At 41.2% G+C, this 27347-nt stretch overlaps 1 protein-coding gene across 2 annotated transcripts in view; it reads left to right on the plus strand.

Moving 5' to 3' along the window:
* The window catches only part of plekhm3 (pleckstrin homology domain containing, family M, member 3), a 60494-nt gene that overhangs the window by 7945 nt on the left and 25202 nt on the right, over window positions 1–27347 (plus strand). For both annotated transcript variants that reach the window (XM_056389458.1, XM_056389457.1), the window contains exons 3-7: window positions 2608–3717; window positions 13770–13915; window positions 14562–14755; window positions 19194–19257; window positions 26301–26458. In XM_056389458.1, the coding sequence (XP_056245433.1) occupies window positions 2608–3717; window positions 13770–13915; window positions 14562–14755; window positions 19194–19257; window positions 26301–26458 (1672 nt within the window). The remainder of the gene's footprint in view (window positions 1–2607; window positions 3718–13769; window positions 13916–14561; window positions 14756–19193; window positions 19258–26300; window positions 26459–27347) is intronic.

Below are 27347 nucleotides of genomic sequence, written 5' to 3' on the forward strand. Positions count from 1 at the left end.
CATCTCGACCCTCCCAAGCGTGGCGACTGCCAATCAGCCAGACTTGATTCCTGCTAAACTTATTAGCATATTCATTTGCTCCCTTTAGCAATGAGGTTTGTTAACATGCAAAGTCCGAGACATGGAGTGACACCGTGTCTGCTGTTGTTTTGATAAGATTGATGAGGCACTTGACTCGCCACCCTTTAGTTAACAGGAGCTGTGGCGGATTTAGCTTTTCCTTTTCCCTCCGTGAGTGTTTCAGCATGTGAAAGTAACAAAATGCAATATCTGTCAATTAGGCTGCTTCTGGTCGGGGTTTACAATTAAATCAGAATGGCTGAGGGGGAGGGTATAAGTGATTGTTGTTGTTTTTAAGTGAGCCTGTCTGCCCAGTTAGCACTGATGTGAAGATTTGCAGGTCAGAATATGTCTAGGCTAAACTTGGTTGGAAAGTGAAAGTTTTTAGACATCTAGGTGACATATAACCATAGTTTAGATTAGTTATAGATGAAATGCTGTCTAAACAATAGCTGTGTATAGCCTGCAGGTCTGAAAAAACTGTCACTGTATAACCAAATTTATCTCAGACTTATTTTAGACACCTACATATCTTTTGACAAAGATATGCAAATCACCAAATCAGTGAATTTGCAGACAGCTCATAAAATAGTTTTGATTATCAACACTCAGTTTTTTTTCTGTCCCATCTGAAGTCCTAAAGATTCATCTGTCTGTCACTAGCTTCATCCTGTACCTTGTAGTTTTTTCTGGCCTGTTCTGTGTAGCAGTTGCTCCTCTCTCTTCCTTTCTTGTTTGTGGTGATTTGAGAGTGAAAGAAAACAGGACCTTTTTAGAAATGATGAAATCTCTGTCAGTGTTTGGGTTTATTGGGCAATGTGAAATGCTAAAGTATGACTTGAGTTCTCATATATTCACCCGCAGGTCACTGGCGTGTGTTAAAGTTTGTTTTTCGAAAGGATTTGGCTGTCTGCCAAGCTGAATCATTGCTACATCTCCAGTTGATATAACTGAGGCTTGCAGGAAGTTGATCACTCAAATGTGAAATCTCTTTCCCGCAGCATATCTATCATCATATCTGTGTTTTTGTTGAAATTATGTTTGTATTGCCAAAAAATCCAGTATCTATCAAGCTGTAATCATTATTATTAGTCTGATCTTCACCTTTCACCTTCACCAGTCACATAACTAATTTGCATGTTGGCTATCACGGAGGTGAGGTTTTGCATTGTTGGTGATTTTACCAAAAAATAGTGTATATGCTTTGGATATTTTCATTCAGCATTATGCTTATTTATTTATTTATATATTATGCTCTAATTAAAATCAAATGTTAAACCCTGTTAACAAGTCCATATGGTGTTTTTTATATAATACAGGACATATCATGGCTGAGTATCTCCACCTTGCAGTGAACCAATGACAGCCTCAAATACACAGATTCAGACAACCAGGGTTTCATACGTCACAAACCTAAGGAACTAATCCTCTCAACTTGCAGGCTGAGGCAAAGATACCTGAGACATCCAGCGCAGAGCAGACCTGTCAGTACAGAGAACGAGGGTTTGCATTAACACAACCACAAACAACGTAAACAAATAAAAAAGGTGCTAACAGCGCTCACCGTTCTGATATGTCTGCTACTCGCAGGTTCACCGCAGACTCTTCATCTGAGTCTGAGTCTGACTGAGGCTCAAACATGTGGCTGAGTCTCTCCGATGTTTCCTCTAATGCTAGCCATCTTGATGCGCACTGTTCTTCCGCTGGTCAACCTAACACAAGCAGCGGTGGTGGGTGAAGAAATGAAGAATTTTTCGAAGCGTGGATGTCTTCTTATCAGAGTTTCTTTTAAAGCGGTTTATGTGGGAAAACTGTGTTAAACTAAATATCTAGAGTTTTTTTTTTTTTTAGATACTTTAAAATGCGTATGTTTAAATTTCTAAACACACACATCAGGAGAGTGCGTCGGAGAGTAACGACATAAATGAGGGTAAAACAAACCTCCTGAGCGGCGGACTGTGGTAGATCGGAGAGGAAAAGCCAAAATAGAGTGAGGGTGTGCCTCCGGCCCCTTAGATTAGGAGAGTGGGACAATTTGCCTAGTGGCCCCTTTAACAATACTGTTTCTTCCGGTTTTGGTGACGAGAAACATTTTCAGAGAAGCTCATGTGGACTGCTATCTCTTACCAAAATACAAACGCTCAGGTCTGAGCTGCTAGTCTCTGATAAGCTACCTTACGTAGGAAACTGGCCCATGTAGATAGATTGAAGTTCCTTTGAGGTGTGAGGATTTAGGCAAAGTGGGAGAAAAAACTGTGTGTGCAAACCAAGAGGAGAAAGTATGCAGTTCACTGCCATGGATTTATTCTTGAAGTCAAAAACTCTCAGTACCAAAGTGGGATTTTTCAAAGTGGTACAAACGGGCGAGTTTTTTAAAACATAAATAAGAGTATGTGACCTGTGATTTGTGCCCGCAGAAGATCACATGAACTGTATCTGGTTGGAAGCTGTTTTGTTGTCGCAGTTGTGTTCAGCCTGAACTGATTAACCATTACTCATCCGTGTATCATTTCCCCCTTTTCCCTTCTCCTCTGTGTCTCTGTCCAGCTGATAAAAGCAGCAGCAGCAGCAGTGTGGTGAAACAGGGTGAGATGGAGCAGCGTGAGGGGCCCCGGGGCCGTTGGACACCCTGCCATGTCGAGCTGACACCGTGCGAGCTCCGGCTCTACACTCTGGACAGCAGTGCCAACCGCCAGCTGGGCACCGCCTACTCTCTGTCACACTGCCAGAGCGTCATCTCACCAGCACCCTGCAGCCAGCCCGGCCAGATCACCCAGCCCGCCGATCAACGCACGCTGCAGGCTTTGTTCTTCAACAGCACGCGTCTCCAGCTGAGGGCGGCCAGCCAATGGGAGGCGATGGAGTGGAGACGGCTTATGTGGGAGAAGGTGCAGGCAGCCAGACCTGTGAGGCAGGAGAACCGCCAGCTTAAGACCGGAGTGGAAAACCAACAGGTGGCTAAGTTTCCTGCACCCATGTCGCCCTCCTCGTCGCCCTCTCCATCGGGACTCGACACCAGGCCTGATGGGGAGAGTGACACCACCACCTCAGCGGAGGCTTCACTCTCTATTCAGACTAATTCTGGCATCTTGAGCAGACCCACCACCCTTCCTCTGTTCACCCAACGCTGCCAGGACGTCCTCAAAGCCGGTCTGCTCCACAAGCTGATGGACCAGAACAACTGGCGGGCCTTCACCGTCGTCCTGACCAGATCTGCTCTCCAAGCTTTCCCTACTGAGGGACGCGGGTCTGTGTCCCAGCCTGTCCTCCAGTACTCCCTGGCTTTCTGCTTGGCTGTGCAGCAAGATCAGGAACCAGAGAACGGAGAGCCGTGGATGGATAGAAGGGAACGTTTCCAGGTAGTTTTCCCCAAAGAGGTGCTCCGACTTCGGGCAGAGGATCACCTTAAGGCCCAGGAATGGGTGGAGACCCTTCGAGAGGCAGTGGGAGCACAGAGGCCTGCACAAGAAGGAGGTGTGTCGGGAGAAGGAGCTCCAAGCCTCCAGGGAGTGCTGCTGAGATCAAAACCGTCTCGTGAGAGGAGGCATCGTGAGGCCCAGAGAGCCAAGAGGCAGTCGGTCACCACCAGCTTCCTCAGTATCCTCACCTGTCTGGCTGTGGAGAAAGGACTCACTGCTCAGAGCTTCAGATGTGCAGGTGAGTGGTCTACACACACACACACACACAAACACCTATGATGACACGTTGTATGAGACTGAAACAGTTAATCGTACCTTGACCCTGATCCATGGTCTGCTCACAGTCTTTTTGTTAGCAATGTACAAAGCAGAGCAATTCCCAGAAAATAAGATTCAATTTGGTTAATTAGTTATAATCTATGCAGAAAAACTAAAAACTGTATATGGCCAGATGTGGCCACCAGGCCCCCAAGGTACAATGCCCCCAGGTCATGTGATGCTCACTCAGCCAAACAATCTCATACAGTCATTACAGAGGAAAGGGCTGTAAAATGATAAAACATCAATGAATATAGTCCCAAAGTACACGCAAATAGGTGATGTTGTGAATGGTGAATTGACCCTATACAAATAAAAATTGGCTTGACTTGAATGTCACATAGAAATAATAAAAGCAGCACCCTGCTTTCACTCCCATCCTACAATAATATTGTGTTGCATCAAGTCAACTTGAATGCTATTCTCTGCTTATTCATCTCCCGTTTTTTGTCATCAATGTGAGAATGACACTAACGATGTGATCAAGACCGTGTGATGTTACTTTTCTTCAGTGGAAAATTGAGTTTGACTGCAGGTGAATACAGACCAACTCATTTAGGAGGCAAAAACAAGCATCACATTCACTTAAGTAAATGAACAGTTCTTTCAAAGCTGCCTTTTAATAATAGTTTCAGTGACATATAAAATATTGAACATAATATTTAAGCCCAACTTAGAGTATGACAAATTTCCCAATGTTTAAAACAAAAGTGAAACATTTGGTCACATATGTTTATTCCTTTGCATGTTTAGAGTTTGATTAGAAGATCGACACCACTCATATCTGAATATTAAATGTGAGGCTGCAGCTAACAGACTGTTACCTGGGCCTAGTGAGCTTCAGTGTTGCTGGTTGGCAGGTTTTCTTACTGTTTGACACACCAAGACTAGCTGCTTCCAGTCTTTGTGCTAAACGAAGCTAAGCTAACTGGCTATAGCTTCATATTTACTGTACGGACATCAGAGTGATATTGATCTTGAACTCTCAGCGAGGAAATGAATGTATAATATAATAAATATGATTCCCAAAACTAATCCATCGAGGCATTTGATTTGATATGATATGATGAGCAAAAAGTGATCTCAAGTTGTACAATAATTTAAATAATGCATATATCCCGTTGAACAGATATATGAAGGAGGCTGTCTCCTTGAATGCATCTACCTTTTCCTGTCAGTCAGCGGTTCTGGGTGTTTTTCCATTTAGTCTTCACCCTTTTTCATACCCAGGACCATTACAGCCTCTCTCCTCCTTTATTATTATTCCTGTTAGTCTCCATACCGGGCCCTTGCACAGCCCCATAAATGGCAGGCGGTGCTTTTACTCTCCCTGGGTGTGAAACGTGGGCTTCCTCTCTCTCTCTTAGGAGGGCTTTGAATAATCACCGCTCACCTCCCTTTTTATTTGTAACAACTGGCTTATTAATGCAGGGCTGTTTGAAAGGCCAGCTGAAACAGGAACAAGGACAGAGGCCGTCTGGGGGCAACTGATGATAATTGGTAGGCTTAAAGCACCGGAGGAGAGGAAAAATGGATGAATGAATGAATGAATGAGAGCGAATGAAAGCGGCCTGGGGATGCTGCAGTGGTCAGGCCTGATCGCAGTTGTTTGATTGAAGGGTTTCTGGGTAGATCTGGATGGGAGGGACAGCTGGATACGTCCATTTTCTATACAGAGCACACCTCTGCTCACTCAGTCCGTTTATTTCCCTCCTTTTCCTCTCTTTCTTTCTTTTTCCTTTCACCAGTTCATTCAGACTCACAGCTATTCCCTCTTTTTGTCCTCTTCCTGCCCCTCTTATTTATTTGACTGTATCCCTTCTTAGTCTCCTGCAGTGTTACTTAGCAGGTCTTGAAAAAGTATTTTACACCATTTAAATCCAATGCATGAAATCCTTAAGGTATTGTTAGAGCTCTTGTGCTTCTATAGATTTATACCCTTATTTTCCTGGTTTTTTTTCTGTAGCAAAATTGGTCTTAAAATCTCATTCTCACCAGCTTTACAGTGAGAATCTTAAATTTAACTTTAGACATCCTATCTCCCCTCTTTACTGTTTTTCTATCCACTGCCCTCCCCTGGCTCTCATCTCTCATTGGTAGCGTGCCAGTTAAATTTTTATTGAGATGTGGCCAGTTTTTTGTATTACACTTCAATTATTCTGTGCTATACAAATAGACACAGTCTCTATTACACTGTCAGAGGTAATGCTGGAGAGGAAGACTGATAATATTGGGTCAGTGATACATTTGCAGTGAAATGTCATGCACCTGTCAATCATTGCTGAAATGATTTGTTTATTAATTCTTTACTTATCATCCAAAAGTGCCGAACACTTCTTGATTCCAGCTGCTGAAAAATGAAGAATTGCTGCTTTTCTAGGTTTGATAACATTGCACGTTAAATATCATCAGGTTTTGGGCTGCTGGTCAGACATCAACTTGACCTCTGGGAACTTATTAATTGATGACAAAAAATAATAATTGTTTGCAGCTGTAGTGGTTAGTGAGTGACATCTGCCTTTGTACTGATGCCTGCATAATAAACATTACATATATGTACAATGATTTTTACACTGACTTAGTCTTGTGTAGAATTGAGTTGAGTACTGAAATAATTAGTTAATTGTTGATTTTGATCTTTTCATGGGATTTGTTGAGAATAAGGAAAATACAATCATATATTGAATCAAATCATTGAATTATATCAGCAGCAACTGAATACCAATTTTTGAAATTGTGCAACTTCAAATTGACTGTTCAGAACTTCACAAAGTGAAATTCAGGCCACATAAACTTAGAAAGATGGTTTTCAAAGTCAAATATTTCAGGACAATAAATTCAGTGGTATTTAAATTTCAACGCTAAGTAATCAGCAGTGATTAAATGCCTCAATTTGGTCTCCAGTTGCTAATATGATTCAAATTATTATGGCAGTGATTTGCCTCCATAGCTTTATTCTTTAACTTAGCATAATATTCGTGTCAGTGACCTGCAGCTATTACTGTTGTAATCAGTTCAATTCTGCGAGTATTCATCAAAGTCAACTTTGCAAAGTTTGGCATGAGTTGACAATTTAGCTCTCGAAGAAGAAAAAAAGGAACATTGATCCAAACAGAATATCATCTGACCTGTAGACCTGACCATCTGTGGTAAACACTTATATTGGCCATCAAAACCTCCATAAGACTAATTCATCAAACGCATGCATCTGCTGTACTTAACCTGAGAGCATATCTGATTATTCATATATGAAGCCACTACTCTAAACAAGATCTCTTGATGGTGGCGAGCGCAATGCCTAACGTTCAGTATGCTACTTTAGTTTCAACTGATCTCTCTTTGAACTTGTTTCAAGTCTGCCCTTTGCATATGCATGTTACATCTATACATATCGAGTGATTGGTTATTTAACATCAAAATGTAAAATGTATTCAACTAATTACACATGGGAATCGCCGCGTTTTTGATTCCTTTTGAAGGAAACGGTTTGTGTTCGTTTGAAGACTGTGATTCCCCCATCACCCCTCACCACATACGCATACACACACGCGCGCACACACACACACACATTGTTCAGAGTGTGTCCTCAGGTTTGGTGACCCCTGTCGTTGCACCGGAGCACATTCTCAGGCCCCCAACAGACTATGTGAATCTGGTGGATGTGTGTGTGGGGGGGGGGGCTTTTGGGTGAAATAGGTGGGCTCACATCAAAAGATAGACAGTTTCTCTCTCTCTCTCTCTCTCTCTCTCTCTCTCTCTCTCTCTGTCTCTAAAACTCACACACACACACACACACACACACACACACACACACACACACACACACACACACACACACACACACACTGTCTTACCCATAGTACTCCATTTGCCCACATTTTCATTCGAGTGTTTGGTTGGTGTGAAGGAGACACATCAAAGCTCAGGCCTTGCTCGTCTTTTCAGTTTTAATTCACACACATGTACATAACACGCGCACACACACACACACACACACACACACACACACACACACACACACACACAGTGTCCTCTCAGAGGTGTGGTGGTTTGAACCAGTGGCGGGCAGATGAAAGCGTGAGCCCCTTTTTGCCCTGATGTCATCTCTCTTTCTCTCTCTCTCTCTGTTTCTCTATGTCTCTCTCCCTCTCTCTCTCCACCGTACACCCACCCTGGGGAGGTCAAAGTGACCCTCTCTCACTACAGAGAGCCGCAGTACAATCGGTAGACCTTTGAGCTACGTTTGAATTCCCATTCATCTTTCCCTCTGTCCCTCTTTCTCTTCGTCTCAGAGAGATCCATAAAAGATCAGAGATGAGAAGAGAAAGCAGTTGTTACTCTGCACTGATAATGGAGGAGCTAGTTAGCAGCAGAAAATATTAATAGTTACTGTAAAAATTAAGAAAATAACATTCATGAGAGTTGTAGTACTTGTCTATTGGTTGAAAGTGGAAAAAGCAGTGGAAGAAAATCTTGAAATGGAGAAAAAAGTTATGTCTTGGGTACAAAGTGGTTGAGGAAGTGTTTTTACTTATTAATAATAATAATAATAAATAATTTCAATATAAAAACAACCATGGTCCAGTCACTATTTGCATTTAAACTATCTTACGCAGTCAGTCTGTACATTAGATGTGATATCATCAATTTCTAAATATGAGTCTTTGGTCGCTACAGTGACTCGGTATCGGAAAGTGATGAGACAGTCAGGCCTGTCTGGGGCTAGTTGGTTAGAAATCTAACTGCAGTAATAAAAAGAAGTGATAGAAAGTGATAGCAAAACATTAACATAACAACTGTTACTGGTTTATATAGCTAAAGACTGTAAAACACCAAACGCTTGTTGTAAATAACATTAACATTATTTTTATCGGAGGTTCAGGTCATAGTTTTCACCGTTTTTTCTTTTCTCTCCTCTCCTATCGAGCTTCTTGATACTGAGAGTCAACTTTTTCATTCAGTATTTGTGTATTCAAACTTTATTCTATAGTGCCATACTGTAAATGACTCAACCCTCATACACCTTCTGCTCTGACACAGTCCGATATCAGCACACTCCCGTCTCGGTCGGCACTGTGTAGTCACTGTGGTCGTCCTGGCCAGGTCCACACCAAACATGCTGGACTCCATCGGATCCAAACAAATTTATTTTGGTTTCATCTGACCAAAGAATGTGCTGCCAATATTCATCAGGCTTCTTTTCATTTCTTTGGCAACGTTGGCATCTTGCAGTTTTATGCAGTTTTTTCAGCAATGGTTTTCTTCTGGCAATAACATGCAAAGCAATCTAAAGCTTACCTCATTTCACCTCATTTTTATCCTTAGAGCAATTTAAACTGTCTTATCACTTCCAGCTGTTCTTGTTTTAGTTGATTCATCTGTTTTAAATTTAAGTTGCTTTATTTGCTCTTAAGGTTTTATTATTTTACTAATTTGCCTTTTTTATTACTTTTACTTTATATCACCATTATTATATTTATTTTTTACTCAGCTATATTGTAAAAGAGGTCTCTACCCCATTGTCTTTTCAAGTTGAAAGATGAATGAACTTACATTTTCTTTTTATACAGCCTTTCTTACAGTATATACTGTATTCACAACAGTAAATCACCTAATCGGCTTAATAAAGCATACAATATTAGTTGTGTTTGGGAAAAAATATTGTATTTTTTTATTCATACAACAGAACATCACAATCTGTTCTTATAAATGGCCCCTCTGCTCGTTGGTGAGAGTTCTCGCTGTTTTCAGGTTGTTTCGTTGCTTGTTGTTTCGGTCCGCGTCAGATTCATATGCTTGGTGTTATTTCTTCTTCCATAGTCCCACATTATCTGTTCAGACTTTACTGTGCAGAGTACATTATACACTGCCCCTGCTGTGGTAGAAGTACTTTTGCCCCCATGTGTGTGTATGTATGTGTGTGGGTGTGTTCTCTTCTTGTCCTCATGATATAGAATTTGAGGTTAAAGTTGTTTAAAGTTTGGTTTGCGAGTGTTTTCAGGCTACATACGTATGTGTCTTTGTACCTCTGGTCCAAACAGCAACACACCAAATTTAAGGCCACAGTTGGCCTGAACGCCTGCCTGGTGGTCAGCTGTTTCCGCGAAGTGACACAGTGTTTCTCTGACTGTTGACCGTCCCCTCTGCCTGCTGGCTCCCAACCAGTGGACTGTGGTTTTTTTGAAAGCGCATCCACCCCAACAACAGCATGAGCTCACTTCTGTAATTAGCCTACCTAGATCTGAGTTACACACATGTATTCGATCAATGGATGGTCTGGAGATGGACTCGCATTGTGATCAGAAGTGTCACCGGTGTAAATGCTGTTTGTAGAGTTTAGGCACATTCTTAAGAAAAACGGTTTAAGTTAAATAGCCACCTAACTGAAGAAGCCTCATGGCAAAGGCAAAAATAAGCAGAGCTCAGACAGCAGCAGAGCTCTGCAAGAGTCTTGAGGAACCAATATGACGTGCAAGACGAGTGTCATGTGACTGACGGGTTACTGAGTTAGCACAAGTGCTGACAAACCTTCTGAACTATAATTAATATTAGCTTTTGTTAGGAAGTGCTACCGAGAAGAAGCTTACAGGTGTGTTCGGCTCTTTCCACCTGTCCCTCATGATCCTCGCCCTGCACACCGCGGCCGTCTCTCAGGTGCAGACAGTAGCTTCCCCTGATCTGAGGTCACCAGATCACACCGTGGGCAAACTTGAGATGAAGATAACGCTTATTAATCCCAGGTGTAAATATGAAGCCGGACAGACAGAATGCCGACACTCATATATAAATAGTCTTCTTGTTTAATATACAAGAAGACAATTAATGTGCATTGTGTTTGTTCTGTTTAGACAGCAACGTCCGTCCACCCAATTTATCGCTGGAGTATTTTGGAGTTGTGCGCGCTGCTGCTGTCTACTGTAAATATAAAGCCACATGATCTAGTGTCAACACGAGCGGGACATTTTACTCTTAAAAAATAAACTTCAATTCACTGTGGTGGATTAAATAATGTAATGTAGAGACTAAAGTGACACTGTTTTGAAATGATCTCAAACATAGTTCAATTCATCGTTCAGTTTATTTGCGGCTGCCAAACAAGTTTTTTTCTTTCTCTTGGTCAGATAAAGCAGGATTCCTGATAAGACCGTTCTGTCTTTCAGACGTCAGATTCTTGTCTATGACAGAAAAGTAGGTGGACTAACTTCCCTTTATTGTCGGTCTTTATCTGTCCTGGTTTGAGCTCACGCTTCTTCTCTTTCATTCAATTCATTTCCTCCTCTGATCCCTCGATAGTCTCCTTCTTTTTTTTTCTATTTCCCCTTTTTCAGTCTGTTTTGTTTCTTGTGTTGAAGCACCACTGACAAACAGGCTGACACACGTCCCTCTTCCTCTGTCCTTCTTCTTTTCTGTTTCCTATATCTTTCCATGCCTCTGTTTTCGAATACCAAGATAAAAATCTCCCGTTTCTTTTCTTCTCTTCCTCTCTTCTCTTGCTGTTTTCCTCTCCAGGCCTCGCGTCCTCTCAGATTGCGTGGATAAGGGACACCTGTCACAGTGCAGTGGCATTCATCTATTGGTGTGTGTGTGTGAGATGATAGACCAGGCCCGGGTGTTTGGGTGAAGAATGAACTTTAAAGAGTCTGTCAGACAAAGCAGACAGAGGGGCAGTGATCAGGTTGAATAGAGCAGAGGATTTGTTGATTTTCTTTTCTTTTTTAGGTTCTACAAAACACTTTGGTTTTGAAGTCTGCTGTTGTGACTACTACAAGAACCAAATCTCTGTTATCTAAGAGATTACTTCAGATGAATTTGGCAGGTAGATTCTGGCAGACGTGGGTATTAATATTATAGAATGCTACGGTGGCCCTGAGAGCTCAACGCGCTGCAACGTAAGAAAGCACATGCAAAAAGACAAAAAAAAAACAAAAAAATTATTCAGAAATCATTTTTGTCAGTTTGACAACATGTTCTGCAAATACTCACAACACAACTTAACTTCAGTGGACACAAAATAGTGATGGGGGGGGGGGCCTGGTGAGCACGCCACATACCATGAAGGTGTAATCCGTACCTGAGGCCCTTTGTTGCATATCATCCTCTCTTTATCTCTCACTCTCTCATTATCACTATCGGAATAAAGCAAAAAACAACTTAAAAAAAAAAGAATTGATGAACTCAGCTGGGATGAACTTGTATGGATGTATTATGATACATTCATGCACACTTGTTCAGTGCTTTTAATTTCAGTCACAAAGTATTGAACGAGTGCATCCCAGCCGGGTTCATCACTTTTTAGTTTCCCCTGGAACCACTTCCGTTGCGTTGTGAGTATTTGCAGCACATGTTGTCAAATTGCTGATTTGTTTGTGTTTTGTCTATTTGCATGTGTTTTCTGAAGTTGCAGTGCGTTGAGCTCTCAGGGCCACTGTAGGATGCATCAAGTATCAACTGTCAAATGTAAAATATTGTACACAGTTTTGGGCATCATCAAAAATATTGTTATATATTATTATTATTATTATTATTATATATTATTATACTGAAGGACATACATGTGAGTTGACAGAATAAAATCAGATCAGCTTCTCCTTCTAAAAAACAAAAGTTATGTTATTGCTTTTTTGTGCATCTCCAGCAAATGACACATCATGATAAAATTGCTCATTGTGGAATTGGTCATTATAGTCTAACATAACAAGAATCATGCAGGAACTCCACAAGAACACCACATCTCGTTCTGTGAATACAGATCTGAGATGTAAAGATATATCATTTACTTGTACCACAACTTTAACCCCAACAATATGGCATGCCAAAACTTTAAGACTTAAATATAGTTTTAGTCACCAAATGTCTTTGGTGAATGAGTGACAAAAATGTTTATAGCGCTTCCTAAAGGTCAAACCCAAAGATGGGGTGAAAATCCAGCTGTTGTGAAGAGCGGCAAGATGCAGCAGCAGTTTAAATACAGTGATAATGCAGCATACTTCTCTGCTGAAAGAGTTGCACTTGCTTGTGTGTCTAGCTTGAGAGAGATGTTCAAACCCAGGTTACCTTTTCACCCCTATAATCCTTGTGTGCTGGATGCAGTGACTCCAAGGCTGCAAAGCCAGGAACCTGCCAGACAGTGTGCTGCCTTCAACAAACTCAACCCATGGTTAGGGCATGCTTGATTTTGTAGGCTGAGCAATAAGAGAATCCTTCTTAGAGTAACTTAGGTAAGTTTTTCTAGAACAGTAAATAGAGAGTAGAACATAGAAAGTTCCCAACACAAAAAAAAGAAAGGTGTCAGTGTCACTCATCTGTGATGAATGTGGAGCTTACTGACCGATGTGCATGTTTTCTGTCCAAACTGTAAAACTTGAAATTAGGTTGTAAGTTATACCCTTGATGAGAATAAACGCCTCCATCTAAGAATTTATCAGCAGTTCAATAAAATCAGCTGTTAACACTCTGTTAACACCGTTTAAACTTAGACTATCTTGTTTATTATCTACAGGTTTATTCAGCTGGATTAGTTTGGTATTTAGTGAGGGGCAATAAACTGACACATATTAACACCAAGTTATTTCGTCCACAACCTTTGTGTTCTGCTGCAACAGACTGTTGACACCAAAAGCTGACTTGTGCAACACTTGGGGCTAATTAGCCAGTTGGAACCCATAAATGGACATAAAATGTTTTATATATGGATCTCTTTATTGAAGCCATGGTTTGATTACCTGCAGCGTGTGCCATAACTCTGAGATAACATGCACTTGCTCCACATTATAATGGAAGATTGTTATGTTGGTTTGAATCCCACTTTTCACACTTTGTTAAAAGTGGTTTAAGTGGATTCCTCATGATTACAGAGACTTTCAGGCACCCTAGAGCATCATTAAGTACCTTAAATGTGTTATTAAGATGTAAACACAGACACACACACACACACACACACACTCTAACCCAATGACTCTCTCATTCCCTCAGGTTGTCAGCGTCCAGTCGGTCTGTCCAGAGGAAAGGCAAAGGTCTGCTACTACAGTGGCTGGTATTACTGCCAGAGCTGCCATCAGGACAACTCCTTCCTCATCCCAGCTCGCCTGCTGCACAACTGGGACACCAGCAAGCACAAGGTGGGAAAGCACACACACAACTATATGAAAATATACATCATGGCAATACACTTGCTGTACCAGATTTAAAAGTATGCAGTTTCTTTTTCTGAGTGACTTGAATGGCAGATCCACTGTTTTCCAGTAAGTGACAGTTTTCCGGGATGTTCAAGTCCTCATATCATCTGGTCCTCAAGAAAGTCCATCTATATCCCACTTTACACTCTTCAAATAAAATTTTTATGTAAATGTGAAATATTTGTTTTTATTTCAAATAAAATTGCCAGTGATGTGAGATGATTTCAAAACGTTTCCTGAACAAATCACCTGAGGAATTTTCTAAGATCGTGCTCATTTTAGCCCAGTGTGAAACGAGACTAGGTCAAAACCTAATACATGGCTGGCTGGCGTATGGTCAATGTGCGAAATGTGGAACAGCTGTAAACAACTGATGTCATCCTGCACCTCACGAGCAGCAGGGAAAGCTCATTAATTAACACTTTACATTTGTCTTGTTTAATTCATGCAAAACCAGAGGCTTTTGTATGGGCTCTTAGCCCCACACCATCCATTACAATAAAACATACAGCTTGTCTGGTATTATCTCTAATGTATCCGTTGCCCTTGGCGCAGTGACCCTGATGTAGACTCTGATGTGCTCCTGCAGGTGTCTAAACAGGCCAAAGAATTCCTGGAGTTTGTGTATGAGGAGCCTCTGCTCGACGTCCAGCAGCTCAACCCTTGTCTGTATGAGCACTGTGAGCCTCTCAGCACTGTGCTACGTCTCCGCCAGCAGCTACAGTCACTGCGGGCCTACCTGTTCAGCTGCCGAGCAACTGTTGCCGAGGACCTCCGACGAAGGTATGCTGGTTGTGAAGTCAGTTTTGATGGGTTGGTGTATTTCTGCATCACTTTTCAAAAGAAACTTGTAAAGTACTTCTTAATTTTGAACGCTGGTTCCTAACGATCCGTCATCAACCATCAACCATCATCATATCTTGTTGTGAGAAGTTCAACCTTCATTCCTAACTGTAGCTCTTGTTACCTGCACACAGGGTTGTGGGGAACTAAATGATTATTATAAAAGGGACAAAGTGACTGGATCAATAATCATGTTTGTGTCATTGTATGGCAGTATTGTTCACATGGGAAATGTTGTCAGATAAGACTACTAAATACCCTGAAGTGACCACAACATGGTGTGATTAAAGGGCCATGGTTGGATGCGATAAGGAACATGTTCAAGGCCAGTTTGATCTTGTATGATCCCACATTTAAAGGGCCAGTTTGCAGAAATCACACAAAAAACGAGACATGGCGATCTGCATGGTTAGATACTAAAAAAATCAATTTGCATTTTGGATGAATTGACCCTGTAAAAAACAAAACAATGGGCTGTAGAGTCATTTTTTTACACACAGGAGACATCAGCTATTATTTTTATGTTTAAAATAAACAGTCTCTGTCATCAGTCACACTGACGGATGAACTTAAATATTTGTTATATTGCTCTGTTGACGAGCAGACACTTGATTACACAGACTGTTAACATTTCCTTGTATGATCCGTGCATGTGTGTTTATGTGTGTATGTCGAGTGCATGTGTGTATATTGCCATAACTTTTATCTGCTTGCATTCCTGCACACATAAAAGATGTGTGCCTGTGTGTATATGTTCATGCGTGTGATGGTCCGGGGGGGGGGGGACTGTTTATCTGAGTGGAGTCCCACACTGAAAGCCTTGTCTGTGAGCTGATGGATGCTCCTTGCCCTGGTCCAGGTCACTAATACACTCTGATCTGATGGGCCATGTCTGAAGGAGAATCATCCACCTCAGCAAACAGACTGGAATCTAATTAATATTCTATGATGGTCATTTACAAAAAAAAAACCTATCTTCTAACATACCATCATACTCTTTCTCTGTTATTTGTGCTTTGAGTTTATTTTTGATACACTTCACAGTTATAATATACAGGTTAAGATGTTATCATTTCACTAATTTGACAAGGAAAGTATACATATGAGACAAAAGACAAAATGGCAAGGACTACAGATGTCCGATGCTAGCCATGCTAGTGTTAGCCTAACTATCTTTGGTAGGTAATGGCAAAAAAAAGACATTAAAGGAAGTGTTGGAGAGGAGTGTGCTTTACAAGCCAAGTATGTCTACAGTATAATTCAGACCTGAGTTTCCTACCACTCACCACTCTCAATTATTTAACAGCTGACACTAGAAGATGGCTACAAAAAATGCTAAAAATATATATTTTCTCAGGCTTGGCTAGTAGCTTCAAACCCAAACTACTGTTAATTTTATCAGCCTTTTAAAAAAAAAAAAAAAAAAAAACCCATATTAGTCGTCCCCTGTTGCAAAGCAAAGCAGGGCAGCATCGTGGCGTTCTGTGTTTACTTCTGTCCCATTAGCTCGTGCCGGCTAGTGCCCCGCCACTTCCAAACACTGCAGGATTGATGAGGGCCATGGCGCTAAAACCTTCCCCTAGTCATCAGTCTACTTCAGGGGGAATCTGAAAAGAGATGTCTGTTGCGTACAGGCGGAGAGCTGTGGACACACAGTCGCACACAAAACCACATGAGGCACCAAAGGCTGTAAGTTAGAGAGCGCTGTGTTTATGGCCCCGTGCAGCAGTTCTCAAACACTATCAGAGGTTTACATCTTTGATAACGTGTCGCAAAGGATCTTTGACACAGGGTGCAGACTAAAAGCTGTTTTCTGTTGTTTTATGGCAGCGTTCAATGAAGGTGTTTGTGTCGAACGAGGCCGTCCTGATATCCATATCTTTATGACCGGAGCTCATATGCTTGGAAAATACAACAAGATTATCAACACTCTGTTTGTGGTCAGGCTCAAATTGTTAACTTGACCTTTTGCTAAGCCCTTGTTGCCACACCTGTCAAACTGAGGTTGTAGCATGGTACATAATGTTTACAATGATAACAGTGGCAGTTTTGCTGCTACAAATACATTTTCGAAACAGTGGGTTCTTGATTTAAGACAGAAGCGGATTTTTATTTCTAGTCAGCAACCATGAATTTTGTTGGCTCAAATTACAATTGTATCAGCTTTAGTAGGCTAGCTAATAAAGCTAATTGTAGCTATATGGGTCGGTTAAAACATGTTTTCTGAATTATTGTTTCTAGCTGGCTTGTTCAGTCAGAACAAACTCTGTAAGACGATCTTAAATATGCACTTGATGGCTACCTACATGATATCATGCTATCATTGCCACATGATTTCATGTGGATGTTAGGTTGTTATTGTGTCTTTTTGTAAATTTTATTTCATGAACTCAGGGACATTATTCTTGCTTTTTTGGTGGAATTGAATTTGTATTGAGATGTGTATGTATCTCATTCATACATCTGAGGAAATCTTATTTTGGCTTCTTTGCAGAATAATTGTGAGCAAAACTAGTACAATCTGTGGCATAGTACTAAATGTATGGTGCATTATGGTGCTATTTAGAGCTCTTAAGTCCTTGGACTCTCTGGTCTTCGCTAGAGTGTACTCAGTGGTTCCCAGTGTGCCCTAGATGGTTGCTTGTGTTTATCCGGAGGTCATCTTGCAGTGGTAGGAGCAGGAGTAGCAGCAGTCGTAGTGGTGGTAAAAGAACAAGAAATTGACGTTGTGTGGCAGATCACTGCTGTACTTTCTGGTTCAAAAACGTGGTCCTTATCCACCTTGTGTATGTAAATGAGGGCTGACAGGTCATTAAAACATTAACGCCCCAAAAACGCAGCTTCTAAAAAGTTGTAATCGACACTTTTCTGACACTGTGTCAACATATATACGTTTGAAAAAGATAAGATTTATTGCAGAGATATTTTTGGGGTTTGCATTAGATTGTAATGTGTTAGTTTGTCCATCCCCTGTACACACACATTTGCAGGACTTCCTATATCTATGTGTACACACACACACACACACACACACACACACACACACACACTGAATCAGGTCTAACCCTCCTTCAGTAAATGATCATAATCTCTGAGTGATAACAGAATTTTAATGAAAGGTGTGTCTCCTGGAGAAAGAAGCATTGGGGATTGTGAAATAAAATATGGAATTAAATACTATCAGGTCATATACAAATATTGTCAGTTGTTGACATGTGTGTGCGTTTGCATACATGCATGGACCTGTGTGTCTTCTGTTTGTAATCTAATCCTAAATTGTGTTGTTTCTCAAGTGCTTTTATCAAGATCAGCACACACTTTAAAGGTGTGTTCATCTGGGTACTGACTACACAATCAACAAGGAGTCTGTGCGTGTGTGTGAGTGTGCGTGTGTGTGCGAGCTTGATTATTGGACCCGAGTGTGTGTCACCTTATGAATGCTGATGTGGTAACCATTGGTAACGTGCCAAACAGAGTAGTTTATCAGCGGTGCTTATCACCATAAGGCGTCTGGATCACACACACACACATACACATATGAATACGGACACATACTTGTGATTTGGTGACACTCATCACAGCTTAGACAGGATTTAACATGGTGCCATCCATCTTACAGTGGTCTGAGAGGAGGCCACACACACACACACACACACACACACACACACACACACACACACACACACACACACACACACACACACACTACACACACAACCACCAGAGCTCTCCTGTCTGTGTTTTGTCACCTAACTTTAGACGATGGAAAGCTTCTGACTCAAGATTAACATTATGACTTTGTTTAGCACAATGGACTGAAAGGCTGGTGGTTAAACATTAAATCAGTCTAATGCTCATTTATTGTAATGTGTGATTATATATTTGCAAGATTGAACCTATTATTTAAAACTGGCCAGCACTCTGGACATTAGGAGCCAGTTTCACTTCATATTAAAAATAAATAAATACAAATTTAAGCTTGAACTAATGTTTGTTTCAGTTTCATTTGTGTGTAATCAGAGTCAGAACTAAACTAGACACTTTAGTCATGAGATTAAACATCTGCTGCTGTTTCCTGATGTTCCAGGCAGCAAACAGGGACTCAGTGGCAATCTCAGGCTCCCACGTAGTGTGTGTAAAAGATATATGTGGTTTTTGTGATGGTGCAAGACACACATGTGTCCGTTCCACAGTAACATATGTCTACAATCAATGTGCAAAAAGGGAAATAAAGGAGAAATGCTTAACGAGAATATAATGGTGATGTTTCTCTTATGTGTGACCACAGTTAACTATCTTTGATTAAAAGTGAATCTCATCACACCGGCTTCTCAGAGACAGATGCATTAAAACTTTTTTCTTATGTGTCTTTTCACAGGATCTTACCCAGGGAATACCTGCTACAACATATTCACCTATACTCCATGGCAGACCTGCAACAGGTACACACACACACACACACACACACACACACACACACATCCTGACTTGCTTTCATGTATACAGTACATACACTAATACCATTAATACTGACTTTGGATGGCTGTTTCGCTGGTTGGAGAAACAATCACAGTCTTTGTGATACTGAAATTGGCAACATCTCAAACATAGTGGCAGTTACTAGTTCAGCTAGCTGCCTTGCAAGTGTTCGCCAGCCATAAGGCACCATTGTTGTCCGAAAACTATTAAAAAGTCATCAATGAGCCACACCGTTGCACTGGGTGACATGTTCCCTCATCACTATGAACACACACATTGTAGTTTACTGTGACTCAGTTGCACATACACTGTCCTGCTGCCGGAAATACTCACAAGAGCACCAAATGTATATTAATCCTCTGCTGAAAATAGTCCCCACCAAATGCACTAATCTGCCCTACAACAGCAACTACAGAGACAAAGGGGTCTGAAGATTAAAGAATTTAACATTCAATGGTAAGGTGTCAAAAAGTCAGATTCCTTCTTTGTTTGTTTGTCTACCAGTCTAGAAAAAACCCGTCTCGTCACTTTCTGATAGCGACTCACCGTAGCCTCCAATCTGCCCTGAAGACGTAGCGCTGCTCATCGGACGTATTATAACCTCTTGTCTTGTAAACGCGATGATGGCTGAAGCTCTTATCAAGCGTCAAATCACCACCAGCTGCTCCTGGAAAGAAACCATGTTCAGCAGCAGAGAAAACTTACAAATAGTCCCTTTTAAGGTTTTTTCCCCTTCAGTAGGAATAAATGGGCTAAAAGCCACAGAAGTGTAGTGAAGTAGCGGACCAACACATTGTTGTTTCTTCATTGTATTTCTTGACAAAAAGAAAACTATAGGATTATACTTGTTTTATCCTTTAAGTAAGCACAATATCTCCTTTGTTGTTTTGGCAAGTGTCCATGTCATAGCAGTGATAAGAGCGGTTAATACCCTCTAATAGTCCTATTTAAAACGGGGTTCGCTCTTTCAAGGGTCCTGATCCAGGAAAACAATGGTCTCAGTGGAAAGAATTCAGATCTGGCGTTGTGGAAACCTTTAACACTGCTTCGTCTATTATTTTCCAATATGAAGACACCTCATTGTGCGTTATGTTAATTAGCAGATATTCTTATCAAATTGCAAAAAACTGTCATCATATCTCTACCAGTTAATACAAGCTTAACGTCACAAATCTGGTCTAATCTTAGTCATGAGTAGAAATGATTCGGCCGAATGTAAATGTATTCGCTTTCATATGAATGTAGAGACATTTTTTTCAGCAGGGATCATAAAAAAAGGAAACACAACCTGGCCTTTCAGCGGTTCAGTATCTAGTCGTTGAACTGAGTTGGGGGGGGGGGGGTCAGAGGAAAGCGACCACAAATGACTGAAAAGTTCTTTTGTTTGTCATTATGTTCATTATGTTGTACCCTGCCCCGTTTTTTTCTTTCACCCCTCTCTGACTAAGAGCTCGGCCACAGACTCTCACGGTGAAAGAGATTGGACACCCCCCACCCCACCCCCCCCACCCCCCCCACCCCCCACTCCCACTCTGTGTGTCTCTGCTTCACTAATTGGTCACATTCAGAATCAACAGGCAGAAAAACAAAGCGTGACATCCCTCCATTTTTCCCAACATCCCCTTGGCCTCACACACACCCGGCACACATGTGTTTTATGTGTGTGCGTGTGCGTAATCTCTGGGATTTAACTCATAAACCACAAACTGGCGATTTAGTACTAATTTCAACAATAGGTGTCTTTGGTAGAGTCTGCACGGATCCCTCTTCTCTTTTCCTCCCCCTCTAACCTCCCCTCCCTCCCCCCCTCTTGGAGATTCTCAAGCACTCTGCCTCTTAATTGGTTTTCCATATTAACAAGCTTGTTTCTTTTGATTCTCCTCCTGAATAAAATGACGCTCTTAATCAAGATGGCTTTTTTTGTTCCAGCCCAGAGGTCAGTGAAGGCTAAACTCCCCTGGCTCAACCGTGGACCACACTAGTCTATTCACCTCCCGACAAATAGCCTCCACCCATATCCCCTATTAGGAACCAGTTCATTTTGGAGAAACCATATGTGTTTGTTTAAGGCCACTCTGCCCTTTTCCTCTGCTGGTTTTAAGGATTGTTTCTAGGGTTTTGTGTGAGGACTGAAGTAGTAGGGAAGTAGATGAGTGTGCATGTGTGTGCATGTGTGTGTGTGATGTTGTGTGTGTGTGTGTGTGTGTGTGTGTGTGTGTGTGTGTGTGTGTGTGTGTGTGTGTGTGTGTGTGTGTGCAGCAGGCTTCCCACAGTGACACCCTGGCATTCCCTCTATGCCAGGCATGCCTCTCCACTCACACTTGTCCAGACACACAGAGGCCTCTTAAGTAAATGTTAAATGTTCTCAGAAAGATTTCCAGTTTCTTCACATTCAGATAGAGCTTTTTCCTTCAAATGCACAACACTGGACTGTATGATAATGTCAAATAAATGGTAATAGTAATTATAAAAAAAACAAAAAAAAAAAACAACCCCCCCCGCAGTGGTCATAATGTATAAATACATTTTGGAGGCAGTGCATGTCAGCTACAGCACTGAAACCTACACATGGCCACTATAGGTGCAGTGTAACCCCTTTATGCAAGAATATAAATTAAGCTTCATCCATTAAAAAGTTCAAATGTTGTGTAATTTGACTCTTGGCTCTGGCTCTGGTTGTACCGTTGGGGCTGATGTTGGGCTGGAGAATGACTGAAAAACTGACTAAAAAGCTGTGTGCTCTAGTTTTCCTCTGGACTCGAGCAGCCATGCGTCCTGTCCTCTGGACACCGGTCCACAGGCCAAGGTACAGTATGTCAAGACAGACATTGACGTATCGTTCCTGCACCTTCATTTTATCTTACACATGGTTTCATTGTGTTGAAGGGAATTTTATGTCTGTTCATTGTGGAGATTCCAAAGTACACAATTAAATAAAATTCAGCTACTGTTATCTCACCCAGGTCATTAATGTACATTTCATCTGGATTTTGGAAATGTTTGCTTTTTATTAATCACCTGTCAGCCAGAAAAAACAGGTTTTGGGAACCCCCTGATATGACGGACCCCACCCTGCATACACTGACAACCGACATACATTAAGTCTTCTATGTGTGTGTGAGGAGAGGGTGTTATCCAAACAGAGCTCACCCTGGTTTCTCCAGCCATGTCCATGTATGTATGTGTGTGTGTGTGTGTGTGTGTGTGTGTGTGTGTGTGTGTGTGTGTGTGTGTGTGTGTGTGTGTGTGTGTGTGTGTGTGTGTGTGTGTGTGTGTGTGAGACAGAGAGAGGGAGAGAGAGACAGAGAGAGAGAGAGAGAGAGGAGGGCAGGCGAACGGCTGTTAAACAGCAGTTTTAGGGGATTAGGAGGTTTTGGAGCACAAAGGCTCGGCGTGGAGCAGAGAAAGAGGCTGAACTGGAGGGGGAGGAGTTTAAGTGGATGGATGGGGGAGAGGAGGTGAAGTGTGTGTGTGTGTGTGTGTGTGTTAGTGTGTGTGTGTTGGGGGGGTATTTGGAGGGAAAGAGGGTAAAGGATGTGAATACATCTGGAGGGTTTGTCCTGTAGGCTGCTCTGGAATCATATTGTGATCATAGTCATGTGAACAGTAATTTTCCACTTTTGCAAATTCATCATTGTTGTTTTTAAAAAAAAAAATCTTGGTCCAGACATGTAACACTGCTGGCTTCATCAAGCTGTTTAAGAGTTACTTTACTTCCTGTGCAGGAAATAGAAAGGTTAGAAAAAAAGTGAAGTCTGACAATATAAACAATTTTGTGTAACAAAAATAGTTGTTCTTATCTTGTAAATTATATCAAATCTCCTCCAATTCATCTCACGTCAACAAATTTTGTCTGTTTTAGAGACAGAAGTAAGTCTGACCCAACCGACCCTGTCAGTCTGGCTGCTGGTTGACCCACACTCTCACAACAGCCATCAATATTTGGCTTTATTCTTGTCTTTACTTGATGTGTGCGACAAATTAAAAAGGGTTGAGGCTGGAAGTTCAGGTCTGGCTGGCCAGTGCTAAAATGGTAACTGTTGTTGTAAGCAGTAACAGCGGAGGCACAGGCGTTTTAAGAAAATGGAGGAAAAGACCAGTGAATTTAGAGAAATAACTGATCAGATTTTTTCTGAGTAATTCAGTGTTTATTATGAAAAATTGCATGCGGGCATCATACACTTACAAGAAGCCGGATTTGATTTACTTGTTGTTTTCTTTATAGTGCCCTTTCCCTCTTTTCATCCGTCCATTTACTTGTGTCACTCTCCATCCATCTTTCTGTGCCTCCCTCCGTCTTTCCCAGTGTCCCTCCAGAGTACCAGTCAGCTACCAGAGCTGTGCTGCCAGTCGTTTGATTCTGCCCAGTCCAATTATAGAGGGCCTTAATTACTGAGGCTGTCAGCCTCCATCAGTAGAGCCATTCGTCATGTGGACTGGGCTGGACCGGACTAAGCAGGTCTGCGTAGGTTTGGTGTGGGCTGTGCTGGGCGCAGGGGGACACATACTGTATCTGCCACTGTCTTTCACTTTCAGTATCTACCTGTCTGTCTACTAGGAAGCAGTTTTATCTGTCCTGGACTGAGTTTGTTCTCCCTCATATATAAAGAACATTAAATTAGCGACACTTACAGGTGCAATGTCTTTTCAGCAGCATTTTTTGGCTGGACGGCATCAGAGAGGCCAGCCCTAGAAACACGAATGTCCGTGATTTGGCTGTTTCTATTAAACAGACAGACAGTAGAAACTTTGAATTTTTTGATGGCCCACTGGTCCACCAATGCAGTGGGATTTCTCCCAGTGTCCCAGAGAGAGAGAGAGAGAGAGAGAGAGAGAGAAGGGCAAGGAGGTGCTGAGCTCTTCAATGAAATAAGATTTTACCTTTCTCATGTTGGTCTGAGACTGATAGTTTGATATCATATAAGGGCACAGTATGGGTTGTTAATGTAAAAACCTTCAGTCGAGGCCATTCATCTCAGTGTAAAGTGCAGCACTCTTTGGCTGTGGTGTATGATTTACTGTACACAAGATTAGTATACCTCAGTGCACTATGCTTCCTCTGTGTGTGTGCGTGTGGTTTCTTCCTCCTCTCTCCATCTCATGTCCTCCTCTTCTGCCCTTGTCCTCGTTGTCTAACAAACAGCATGAAGGAGGTTATAATTGGGAGGTCCAGAGCTCTGCCAGGTGGAACCACTTGTATCTGAATACAGGCTCTCGCTCTCTCTCTCAAGATCTCTCTGGTATATTGTATCTCTACCACTCTTTCTCTTACTTTATACTCTGTTTTTCTCTGTTACATTCTCCCTATCTGTCTTACATACCTTCTCTCTCATTACAGTTATGGCTATGACTGCATTATTAACATCATACGGCAAAGCTTATTGGCCATGTTTAGTTTTTATTTGTGAAAGTTTCTGCACAGCTTTTCTTTTCACTAACTGTTTCTCTGTGAGTCATCCACTGTCTATTCACTACAATACAACTGCAGCCCCCCCACTGCCAAAACCCCCCACCCTCAGTTCTTTAAGGAACCTGCCAAGCGTTGCCATTAAAAGGCATTCACCTCATTTACTGTCTTCCTCCTTCCTTCCTTCAGTTTCCTCTCCTCCTGTTTTCTCAACTTTTCTGCAAGGCACAGAGGATACTATACTGCTTTCATGCAGTCATTTTAAAGTCAGTCTTTAAATTAAGTGGTGGAAGTACTCAGAACCTTTTCCCAAGTAAAAGAGGCAATACCAAATGCATTCTGTTTTTAGTGAGAGATTATGAGGAATTCATTGTTACAAGTAATTTTAATTTTGTAAAAGTACAAAAGTTTTAGCATGGAAAGATACTATAAAAAGTGAAAGGACTAATCATGGCCCATTTCATACTAATTTGTATGTTAAGTATTTATGCATTTAAGTCTACATCACATTAATGTTGCATTTGTTAAAATTGGAGTTAATTTAAATTATTTGATTTTCCCCCCAGGGATCAATGTTTTATGTTACCCTGTCTAGCCTATAATGATACATCATGATTGTTAATTATAATTTGTGTTATCATCTTAAATTTCAAAGTAACTTAAGCTATGATTGTAATGGAGTAAAAAGTACAGCACTTACCTTTGAAATGTAGTGGAGTAGAAGTATAAAGTAACTAAAAATTTTACAAAAAACACTGTACTTGAGTAAATGTGCATAGCTTCTTTTCAACACTGTATCTTGTTAAAAACATTTACAACTGATCTCAGAACCTACCACGAACTCCATTTGTAATGGAGTTCCAGTTTCTGTCCTTTTTTCCCTCATGTTTTTTTCTCACTGTCATGTCAGTGCAGAGATTCTTTTTTATTCTAAAAAAAGTTCTGATATTTAACTCATGTTTTTTATATTTTCAGGTTGCACAGACAGGTCTTTATCTCACTTGACACTGGCTCAAATGAGCGTGTGCTCACAAACTGTTGAGTGGTGTGCCACAAGGTTCTTTACTTGGTCCTTTTTTGTTTGCCTTTTATATACTTCCGTATTTGTGAGGTTTCTTTTCTTCATCTTATATGTCCTCAGTCAGAAATCTTGGTGTCGTGTTTGACAAGGCACCCACTCTGGACCAGTATGTGAAGTGTTTTATTCTTACTTGTTTTTATCAAACAAGGAATATTGCAAAACTTGGGCCTATTGTGTCTGAGATGGAGATGAATATTCTTATAAAGCAGTTCAAGGCCCATCTTCTTAGACTTGCCTTTGATTAGCGTTCTCTCTCTATTTTTATCTCCTTTATCTATTGTTTTACACTGTCTCAGTTTTTTTGTCTTTCTTTTATAAATGATATATAAATAAATTTATGTACAACAAAGTATCAACTGCCTAAATTACATTAAAAAGCTAAATAAAAAAAACACATCAGATCAACGTTGCCAGTGGCCACTTCAAGTCTTTATTGTTGTTGACCGTGTCCTTCTGCTTCTTCTCTACCCCTCTTCTTAAACCCTCACCCCCTTTCCTCCTCTCTCCTCACCCTCCAGGTGATCGATGGAAAACTGGCTCCCTTTCTGTCCAAGGTGATCAAGTTTGCCAGCTCCCATGTTTTCAGCTGCAGTTTGTGTCGAGAGAAAGGCTTCATCTGCGAGCTTTGCCACAACGGACAGGTCATCTATCCCTTCCAGGAGAACGCCACCAAGAGGTAGGGACCCAAAGACAACCTTTCAATCGATTTGAACATTTACTTATTTAAAGGAATCTGGGCTGGTCATCATTTAACAGAGCAGTGATCCAGGCTAACAGAGATCTTTTGTGATGCTTTGTCAAGGAAACATCACAGAACAGAACAAGCGCCATTGTAAAAGACAAAAACACATTAATCACTGTTTGACGCAAGACCTGTTTCAATGCCATCAAGAACCTGGTGTTGATTTATTAACATTACACTCTCGGGAAGAAGGTTCAAAAAGGGTAGATGTTAGATTAAAAGGCTCAGAAGGAGGTACGTCATGTCACACAACCAACCAGTGGTTACGTATTCTTACATACATTTGTAGACATTGCTGAGCTTAGGAAATATGATCCTTTGTGGGATCTGAAATTATAATACTCATGTAAAGTAGCCACAGTTAGCCACGGTTGGAGGAATGCCTCCTTTGCCGTGTTTCTGTTGTCCTTGCTACTATAATTCTATCTTATCTTAGCATGAAGCAGTATGGTCCAAAAGTCTGAGTGGTCTACTGTATGTGGATCTTAGAATTATAGCAATAGTAAGCAAATTTAATTTATTTACAGAATGTAACAGTTGTTTTACAATGCTATAATAATATATAATGGGCCACTACTATAGACAGTGTATGTACATATTTCACTATGTGTATAATTACTATAATTCTAGGATATTTACAGATGAAGCGTTACACATCTATCATTATGTTTTGTGTCAGAAATGCTGCTTTTAGTGTCAGTAAAGAAAAAGACTTGTGAACACAGAGAGATGGACATTTCATATCAGACTGTAGGGCCTCTGGGCTGAGTGTTGTGATATTATCAGAATGCATTAATATGATCATGAATGTTACTGGAGTTAA

This window comes from Seriola aureovittata, chromosome 11, assembly GCF_021018895.1.
Source record: "Seriola aureovittata isolate HTS-2021-v1 ecotype China chromosome 11, ASM2101889v1, whole genome shotgun sequence".
Taxonomy (NCBI): Eukaryota; Metazoa; Chordata; class Actinopteri; order Carangiformes; family Carangidae; genus Seriola; species Seriola aureovittata.